The sequence below is a fragment of the Panicum hallii genome, chromosome 9, assembly GCF_002211085.1.
Source record: "Panicum hallii strain FIL2 chromosome 9, PHallii_v3.1, whole genome shotgun sequence".
Classification (NCBI taxonomy): Eukaryota; Viridiplantae; Streptophyta; class Magnoliopsida; order Poales; family Poaceae; genus Panicum; species Panicum hallii.
The window spans coordinates 8,210,939-8,220,695 of NC_038050.1; the positions used below are offsets into that span (position 1 = coordinate 8,210,939).

At 46.3% G+C, this 9,757-nt stretch overlaps 2 protein-coding genes across 3 annotated transcripts; both read left to right on the plus strand.

Annotated features, from left to right (window-relative positions):
- Positions 1 to 1,756: 1,756 nt before the first annotated feature.
- On the plus strand, positions 1,757 to 2,251 carry LOC112877450 (protein LOW PSII ACCUMULATION 1, chloroplastic-like). Its single transcript, XM_025941762.1, has one exon. It carries the CDS (start codon positions 1,757 to 1,759, stop codon positions 2,153 to 2,155), a length of 399 nt encoding a protein of 132 aa, XP_025797547.1. The 3' UTR covers positions 2,156 to 2,251.
- Positions 2,252 to 3,790: 1,539 nt separating this feature from the next.
- On the plus strand, positions 3,791 to 9,757 carry LOC112874033 (BEL1-like homeodomain protein 7). Of its 2 annotated transcripts, none has more exons than XM_025937181.1 (6): positions 3,791 to 4,224; positions 5,364 to 5,463; positions 6,066 to 7,013; positions 7,747 to 8,123; positions 8,202 to 8,262; positions 8,752 to 9,757. In XM_025937181.1, the coding sequence occupies exons 3-6, from the start codon at positions 6,168 to 6,170 to the stop codon at positions 9,409 to 9,411; spliced, it is 1,944 nt and encodes a 647-aa protein (XP_025792966.1). In that variant the 5' UTR covers positions 3,791 to 4,224; positions 5,364 to 5,463; positions 6,066 to 6,167; the 3' UTR covers positions 9,412 to 9,757. The 2 variants fall into 2 exon arrangements, with proteins under 2 accessions (XP_025792966.1, XP_025792967.1); XM_025937182.1 differs by lacking the exon at positions 3,791 to 4,224 and adding an exon at positions 4,269 to 4,689 and having other exon boundaries at positions 8,752 to 9,411.

The following is a 9,757-nucleotide window of genomic DNA, read 5'->3' on the forward strand; positions in this document are numbered from 1 at the left end:
AAAGTCGATTTAGCTTTCACATTGAGAATCTGTTTTTAGACATGTGTACATATTCCCCCCTTAGTCCCAATGGTATGGGTGCGCCTAACATTTTGCCCCTCCTACTCTTCCTAGCCGGTGCACAGAGAAGCTTGTTGGTTGTGGACCCGAAGATAACACCATGGACCACATAATCGAGAGCCCGAGTTCCCTTCATCCACAACTGCTACACGTACGAGCATAATGCAAATGTTCGAATCCCAATAGCAAGCATTTTTTTCCTTCTAATTTTCTTTCTTTTTATGAAATTTGTCGATAACCAGGCATAGGTTTCAAGCAACAAATTCTTTCTTTTGAAAGGATTTCAAGCAAATTCTCTAGTCATCAGCTCACCCATAAGTCCATCGACTCCGTGAGCAGCCCGCCCGATCCATCACCGTTTCTCAGATGACAGCGTTCATTTTCCTTGGTCGTGAGCGTAGCGTTTGCAGTGTTTGAGGTCCCCCACCAGTGGAGTGCTGTCAAGGGGAGTTGGATGTCACATGCGATAAATCCTCTGCCCATGTCTTTGTCGTGGAACTATTCGCCGATCCTGCGTATCCCCGGCGCTAGATGCCGCCGAATCGCGGGCGCGGGCGGGCGAGCGCTCCCGTGCGCGGCCATTAAATGTGTGCGTTTTCAGACGATAAACAGGTGAAAAATTCAAAGCAAACCGGCCGGTCTCCCGTCATCGCCGTTCATGGCTAATTTAATGATTTGTTGCGTCGATGGGTGTGGAGTCTGTGGGTACAGTCTGCCATACTTGAAAGTCGCGTGTATAGGTTTACCGCTCCATTTTAAAATGCAGCCTATTTTAGTTTTGTTATAAATCAAACAGTTTTAATTTTAACAAGTTTATAGGGAATATATTAGCACTTCAAATATTTAAACAGACATAATGAAATTAGTTATGTGTTGGTATATTCTTCCTAAGCTTGGTCGACATTAGAGTAGTTTGATTTACGGCAAAGCTAGAAGGATCTTATATTTTCGAACGGGGAGGTTAATTCACTGATGTACTTGCAGAGGTTTTGCACAAGTCCAGCTCAATTTGAGAACACTTATATTCAACCTTAATTCTTTGAGTTGGGATTAAATACCTTTGTGATTATAGAGCTATGGGAAAGCACCACTTGCTTATCCTGAGACATTTTCTTTTCTAAAAAAGTTGCACGAATTTATTTAGAGGTAAGATAAAAACATTATGAATCTTTCCCGACCACAGAAAATCCCCGCTATACCCCGCGGCCCATGAAATGGTCCGACTCGACCGCATCGCACGGGCACGGTCCCGCGCCCCGAGCCCCCCAACCCATTCCAAACTTCCGAACCGCAAAGCCGAGGCGGCGCGCTGCCGGCCCTTGATCCTTTCCGCGTCGCCGCCCTCCTGACCCCGTTGTCCGCGTTCCTCCCTGCCTTCGGGCCTGTTTGGCACAGCTTATGGGCCAGCTTCTGAGCAAGTTTAAGTCGCGGGCTGGCCAAACGCTCCGCTTCTGACCTAGCTTCCTCCAGCAGCGCTTCCGGATAGCGCAAGAAAACGAGCTGAACGCAGCAGCCGGACCGGACCAGCTTCTCGCGCAGCTTATCCTCTCCACCCGTCTCTTCCCCGATCCAATCCTCCCCGCCCGTGAACACCTGCGCCGCCCCCCGCGCCGGCCGGTGCCGCCCCCCGCCGGCGCCCCCCGCGCCGGCCCATGCCGCTCCCCCCACGCCGTGGCCCCTTGCGTGTGGCAGCTCCATGGCGAGGATACGGAGTGAGGTGCTGTCCCCGTTCCGGTTGGTGCGGATGTTCTTCTACCTCGCGTTCATGGCCAGCGGCGCGCTGGGGGGCCTCATCGTGCTCACGCAGCTCCTCCCGGCGCTGTCCAACCCCGCGAGGGCCGCCGGCGCGGCCGAGACGCTCAAGGGCCTGGGCATCGACGCCGCGGCCGTCGCGCTCTTCGCCTTCCTCTACTCGCGCGAGAGCAAGGCCAAGGACGCCCAGGTGGGCAGGCTCGCGCGGGAGGAGCGCCTGTCCAGGCTCAAGCTCCGCGCCGGCGCCGGGGACGGCAGGCCGCTCGCGCTCGTGGCGCAGCTACCGCCGGTGAAAGGGATGTGGTCGGGCCTTCTTGACGGGATGGACGGCAGGGTGCTCTAGGCCAACCCCTGCGAGAAGCCACCCGTTTTGCCGTGGCAAGTTTAGCTAGATGTCACAGGGATTCTTTTTTACTTGTTATTCATCAGAGTTGAAATTGAGAACGTATTAGCAATTTAGCATAGCAGCACACGGGTTGATTAATTGTTTGATATATTTATGTTGTTAATAATTCTATTGTTATTCTGTTATAAAAATAAATAAATATATATCTGTACATAAGAAATACATATATTCAGTAAACAGTAAGGGTATTTCAGTCATTTCTCATTTCATACAGGATTTCAGCCCATTCAATAAGCAGTCTGTCAAACATTTAACTTCTGTGACCAGCTGCTTCTTTAACAAGATGTTTCTCTGGACAGGTAGCCACCAGCTGGCTTCAGAACAAGTTTCAGCTGTGCTAAACACAACTTTCATCCCATACGCAAGCAGCGAGGCGGCGAGGTTTCACCTCCATCCCTCCCGCGCAATGCCGGAGCCTGAGCAACCCCACGCGATCAAGCTCATCCGTCGGTCTCGGCCCTCCCTCGCCTCTGCTCCGACGAAGCATCACCGTCCCCCATGCTTTCAAATGGCCCGCGCGTGCTCTGCGTACGCCGATCTCTGGAGCGCAGGTACCAGGAAATCCAGATCGATTCCCAGAATTACAGGTTTCCAAGCAGTCCGAAACGTAATTCGCGAGATCTCTGTACTTGCCAACCTGCAGCTTGTTCGCATCAACCGTCCGGTCCGGCTCTCGACTCAGATGAGAGCGCCAGCAGCAAGCATGGCCCAGTCGGGGAAGGAGGCTCCAATTATTCAAGGCGGCCGGGGCTTTCGTGCAGTGGGGGCAGAAATGTCACGGCTGGATGCCGCTGGCCCACGGCGGCATTCCGGTTGCGGGACGGCGGTCTGGATGTTATCTTGGCACGGCCGATAAATGAATCACCACTGATCCAAGGTACAACACAACCTTTTATATATATATATATATATATTCATATGTACATGATGCTAGGTTATCCTCTCGTTAAATCGGACATCTAGCTACGGATAGGTCTAAGCACATAGTAGTATCATAGACCTGGACTTATCCGCTTAGCTAACTCAGAGTTTAGCTTAATGGGTGGGGAGTAGGACGTGTGGGTGTACAGTACATCCGGACTCCAGATTAGAATGGTGTTCTCGAAGAAGCTCCAAATTATAAGAATTAAAGTGCCAGGTCTACTCTCAATACAAAAATTTAGCTACCTCATCACTTGGTAAATGTAATATCTTGTCTCTCTTCCCATCCATAATGAATTGTTGGAGGCGTTTGGATAATTTTGAATTTTACCAGATGGTACTCTGCAGAACATTAACTTAATATACCTGCTCAAGGGTGATGTACCCAAGAGGAGAGCTAACAAAAAAGGTGAGTTGGTACACCACGAGAATTAATTTTATGCGTACTCACCTATGACCAATAGAATAGCCGCATAATTGGTGCTGCGACGATGCGTATGGCGAATAAGAGCGGCCCATGTCAGTACGCGTTATCGTGAAGAAAGAAGCAACCGGAAGTTGTGGTGGACACACCGCCAAGTCCCTCCCACCAGCCCGAGCAGAGCTGCCAACTTGAGCCGAGCTGAGTAGGTTTAAACCCTCCAAACCCCCCACCCCACCCAATAATCCTCCACAACAATAATCAACGAACACCAGCAGCAATAATAAAGATAGAGGGGGGAGGGAGAAACAGCTTTCTCTAGCAGGCCCTCCAATTATTTTTATATTGGGTGTTGTTGTTTGTTGCAGTTAGTGGGTGGTGCTGGATTTTTTTTATTCCGGGGCAGGAAGGAGGGAGAAGAAGAAGAAGCAGAGGGAGAGAGACTCTCTCTCCTCTATTTTCCTTTTGGTATTGTTATCTTGGGATCTGATTTTGTCCCCATACTGGGAGGGAGGGAGGGGGTTGGGTTTCTTTCTCCTCTCTTCTTCTCTCCTCTGCTCACCTCACCTCACCGCCCCTCCTCCCAAGGCTGAGCATCGGCTCGGGTCCGGTGACAGCAATCGCTGCCGTCTTGCCCTGCCCCCCACGAGGAGCACACCATCAGGTCTGCCTCCATTTTCCTATTGCTTAATCAATCGCCTCCGCATCATTGGCTCCCGCCTGTTGGTTGCAGCAACGGCAGCAGCAACAGGAATTCTTTGGTGCATATTCCCTGGATACATGATTCAGTCTGCTTGCTCTGGTTCTGGCTCTTCTTCTTTGCTTCTGGAATTGTGTCTCGTCCGATTTCGGTGGGTGCAACCAATCCTTTTGGTTTCCATGGGTGCTGTTATGACCCCAATGATTGGTTGGTCTCCTCCCAATTATGTGGTGTTTGTGCTATAGCACAGGGTTTTCTTGGTCCTGTGGGCTCTGGGATAGCTGGTCTCTCTGAATTGTGAGGTTTCTTGGTTACTCCTGGGTTCTTGAGGTGGCTTGGGGATCTGTAGCCGTGAGAGCTTCATCGGGAAATTCCAGCAGGTCGGGGTTGCTTCGGTTGTGTTGAGTTCGCTTTGTTGTGGAAGTGCAGGTATGGGGCTCAGGCTGCTGAATTCATGATTCTCCTTTTACCTCCTGGCCTCACGTTCTTGATTCCTTTTGTGTTGGTGCTTGGAGAAACCATCCTCTCTTCTTCATCTGTACTCAGAATTCTTGCTTAATTTCTTGAAATCATGTTTCTTCGTGGTGGTTGCTGCTGGATTGTCGCCGTTTGATACCGCATAGTTCTGAGTTTAGTTGCTTCGTCAGCTACCGGGAGGGATGGCTTTTTGTGGGGATGATAGAATTGAGCTTGATTGCGGTGGAGCCGTTTTGGATTTGTTGCTGATTCTTGAATCTCTTCTTTTATATCGGCTTGGATGCCTGCATGAAGGCCATGCCCTTAAAGCACCGAACCCTTTTTTTCTTCAATCATTTCCACCATCTTTTTTTCAGGAGTCGGTTCTTGTGTTGGATTACTCCCTTGATTACTCTCTTATATTCTTTGTTCGATGGAATTCTTAGCTCCTTTTATCGGAGTTGAAGTGCTTTCTTATTTCTATCGTGTGGCAACTAAGTTTTGCCTAGGACATTTCTCCAAGTTCCACCTCTTTCATATCATTAAAAATAGTGAAATTACAGCTGCAAACGAGCAGCGAAGCATCCCGGTCTCTCCTAGGAAATTTCGAACTTGAAATCTCATGCTATTTTATCTCTTTATTCCAGAGTGATTCTGAAGCAGTATTCATTCTACCTGGGTGCTGAGCTGGTGAAGGAGCTCTAATAAGCCTAGTGTACACATCAGTCATCAGCCAAGTGATTGAAGGTATTGATATCTTACAAGCAGTTTCTGCTCAAAGAACCATTTTCGAAATCAAAACATGTTCGTGGTTTTGCAATTTGCCTATGCTATAGAATGGAATTTCTGGTTGGGCGCCTTGAATAGCCATATTATTTTGGTGAAGCAGAAGGAATTTACAACCACATTCTTATCCTCTTGGTAAGGAAGTAGCAAAAGGACAACAACTTAGCTAAGGACCACTTGTACCTATAGGTCACAAACCAGCGTCTTACCTTGTCAGTTATATTCTCCTATTTGATGAACATCATTTCTGTTTGTCCTCCAGAAATTTGTTAGAGAAAAGAACAAGGTAGTGGTAACTACTGCCAAAACTGAGGGTTTGGCCCTGGTCTGCACACTCGTGACTGGCCTTTGTGGGCGTCTTTTATGATTTTATCTTTGTAGAAGTAGCAGAACCGGTTTATGGTTTAGCTTCTTTTCACCCTATCTTTTTCTGGAAGCTTTTTCACCATATTTTTTTACGGCGAATAAAAACTCTGTTTCATCATCTGCTATGTCACTGTATATGCACAGAATAATTCCTTTAACTGATTTTTGTTCAATTGTTTCCATTCCCCCAATTGCAGGAAAGCCAGCAGAAATATTGGTCGAGGACTCTGTAGTTGCTTCTCCAAACTTGTTTATGCCTTTGCAGTAATCTTGATAAGTGAGTAGTCAAAGCTAAAATAATGGCTACTTATTACTCGAGTCCTGGCAGTGAAAGAGATTCACAAACCATGTACTCAACAGAGTCAGGCAATGCATCATATCCCATGCCATCAGCCCTAGGGAACTTGCTTTATCCGAACAATGCATCTTCTGGACCATATACAGAATTTAGTGGCATTATACAGCCTCAGCAGAACTTCATGGAGCTTCCTGGCCATCCTTCAGCAATGTCGCATGATTCATCATCCAACGAAGCTACTAACATGGGCACTTCACTCACAGAGCAGCGCTCTTTTGGTCCTTTGAAAGATATGAGAAATGAGATGTTGATGCATTTGATGGATGGAGCACACAGCAGTGGCAGTGATCTCATCCACAGTGATGCCCATAACACAGCACAAGTCGAGTTTGGCATGTTAAACAACCACAACTCAACAAGTGTTCCGTCAGCACCAGGCCAAGGGCTGTCTCTGAGCCTCAACACACATATCTTGGCACCTTCCTATCCGTATTGGTCTGCAAAGCCAGACTTACTGACACCAAATTCGTACCAGGGTGATGACAACAGAATGAAGGGTATGCAATCTGAGGCCTCACGGGCAATCCGGAATTCCAAGTATCTGAAGGCAGCACAAGAATTGCTTGACGAGATTGTCAGTGTTTGGAAGAGTGTTAAGCAGAAAGCAGATAAAGGCCCTGCTGAAGCAGGCAAAGGAGATGGCAAAGAGACTGAAGGGGGGATTAAAAGCGAGGGAGTGTCTTCCAATCCACAAGAGTCTGGCGCCAATGCGGCAGCTGAGCTTTCAACTGCTGAGAAACAAGAACTCCAGAATAAGATGGCAAAACTTATGGCAATGTTGGATGAGGTGTGTGAGTCTACTGCACTTGTACCTTACCTTTTAAATCAAACTTCAGTAACACAATGATGTTTTTGCTAGACTGATTGCTGTAGAGTGTAGGGTTAATCTTCATGAAGATTCAGAGAATTGTTCGTAAAGATTAGCTTCAACTATAATCCTTTAAATATACAGATATTGCAATATAAAGTTTGATAAACCAATACTTTATCATCTAGGGACACTGTAGATTACTTTTTCTTATATATTGAAATTCAACTCTATTTTCTGCCATTTGTTCTTAAAAAAGTACTTGGGTTCTGTTTGAGTTGTGGTCTAAATATCGAGTCAAATAGTTGGTTCCTGATCCAAAGGTCATTTGCAATGGTTCAGCTCCTAACAAGAGCTTCACGAGCTGAGTTCTTGACAAACAAAGCTGGGAGAGCTTGGTCAAATGTTGTTAGTTTAGGCAGGTCTGGCCTTCTTAATAATGGCTAGCTGCCCACAATTATAGCCCTTTCAACAAAGTTTGAACCTATAGATATCCAGTTTTTTAGCTAAAAGGTCCTCCGAACAAACACTGAGCATTTGTTGAAACAGTTATATTGATAAAACTATTATTCAGGGTAAGATTACCACCAAACCTTCAGCAGTAAATTGATCTTAGCATGGGATCAATCAGAGGAATGAGTTAGTTGTATTTTGATTGTTTCCTAACGTAGTATATCTGAATTTTTAAGATCACATTGGTATTTGCTTCCAGGTGGACCGAAAGTACAAACACTATTATCATCAGATGCAACTTGTAATGTCATCGTTTGATATGGTTGCTGGTTCTGGAGCTGCCAAGCCTTATACTGCAGTTGCCCTCCAGACAATCTCGCGTCATTTCCGATGCCTAAAGGATGCTATCAATGATCAAATTGGTGTTATCCGCAAGAAACTTGGAGAGGACGACAATACATCTGGCAAAGAGGGCAAATTAACTCGCCTTCGCTATATTGATCAGCAAATAAGGCAACAGCGAGCTTTCCAACAGTATGGTATGCTACAACAAAATGCTTGGAGGCCACAGAGGGGACTACCTGAAAATTCAGTCTCAATTCTCCGTGCTTGGCTTTTTGAACACTTCCTCCACCCGTAAGTTTCTTTTAACTTATAGATATGTTTACTCACACTTTTTTCTTTTGTTCTCATGACATTCTGACACCCTTTCAGGTATCCAAAAGATTCTGAAAAGCTAATGTTATCGAGACAAACTGGGTTAACAAGAAGTCAGGTATTTTTGTTTACTTAAGATATATTTTCTGTTGCTAGCAAGAGCTATACTAGCTAGCACATCAATTTTACAAATAATTGGCATGTCATATCATTACAATCCATAGGCATGTTTTGAAAGAACTAATTTAGTTTTTTTGGGGATAAACTAGAACTAACTAATTTAGGTTGTTGCATAGCTGTATATGAATGTGCTGCAAAGTGCAAACTGCAAACATGTTTTACATGCTGCAAGGCTGCTTATCTGCATGAGTAATATATACCTTGCCGACTTTAGTTCAGATCCTATGAATAGGGTACCTTAAATTTTGTTCCAATAGCAACCAACTTTTAAAAAGACCATGCAATTGCTCTTTCCATGGACAAAACACATTGACACTGTTGAATATTTGGCTTTGAATGAGTACTGCCGATCTGACGGCTTCCTTTCCTTTGAATAATGGAAAGCAACATTTATTGAGAGAGACTTATCTGTTTTCTTTTTTCCTAGATTTCAAATTGGTTCATTAATGCCCGTGTCCGGCTCTGGAAGCCAATGATCGAAGACATGTACAGAGAAGAGGTTGGTGATGGGGAGTTGGACTCAAATTCCTCTTCCGACAATGGGGCACGAAGCAAGGACAAAGCGCCATCTTCTGAAGAAAAGGAGGACCTGAAGACTTCAACAAGCCAAGCTTGCCAAAGCAACCAGCTTGACGAATCCAAGGCCAACGTCGGTGGGATGATGAGCCTCAACGGAGCCCCAGCCGGGGGCTTCCATGAGGCGAACCCAGAGGACAGCTTCATGAGCCTGATGCTGAAGGCCCAGAGACCGGGCGAAACCGACGGCAGCGGCCTCCTTCACCATGCCGTCGCCCATCACTCGGACGAGAGCACGCAGTTCATGGCGTATCACCTTGCAGAGCTCGGGAGGTACGGCAACAACAATGTGTCCCTGACGCTTGGTCTGCAACATGCCGAGAACAGCCTCTCTTCAGTGCCAAACACCCAGCCGGGATTCCCCGGCGTCAGGGACGAAGACATCTATAACGCCACCGCTCCTCTCAACGTTACTTCCACGTCTTCAGACTATGAATCCACGAACCAGATGGATCAACAGCAACGGCAGCGGTTCGAGCCATCGCCTCTGATGCATGACTTTGTGGCCTGAATTTCAGCTCACACATTCTATAAAAGCGCGGGGAAAAGATTGGCATTTGTAGTGCCAGGATGAATAACATGCCTGGATTGAATTTTCAGGCGTGGAATTATTGTAGCTGTAGTTGCAATTGGGGTACAGAAGGGGAGGGGAGGGTATATAGCGTAAATGTAATGTAAATTTAGGTGGTGGGGGTGATAACGGTAAAGAAATCCTGTAAAGATGGAATACGTTTATACCTGTAAAATGCTATGATTTAAGGGTCATGCTGTAAAAAAGGATTTACCTGTAATGATACTTGTGATCCAGGTATATATGTACTGTTCAGGCTGTTAATGAAAAGAGGTTAAAACTGAAA

Bases quoted from the DNA above. Each gene is read 5' to 3' on its own strand.
- LOC112874033 (XM_025937181.1), top strand. From the start codon at position 6,168: ATGGCTACTTATTACTCGAGTCCTGGCAGTGAAAGAGATTCACAAACC. The intron at 8,124-8,201 runs GTAAGTTTCTTT...ACACCCTTTCAG, and splicing joins TTTGAACACTTCCTCCACCC to GTATCCAAAAGATTCTGAAA. The intron at 8,263-8,751 runs GTATTTTTGTTT...CTTTTTTCCTAG, and splicing joins CTGGGTTAACAAGAAGTCAG to ATTTCAAATTGGTTCATTAA.
- LOC112877450 (XM_025941762.1), top strand. From the start codon at position 1,757: ATGGCGAGGATACGGAGTGAGGTGCTGTCCCCGTTCCGGTTGGTGCGG.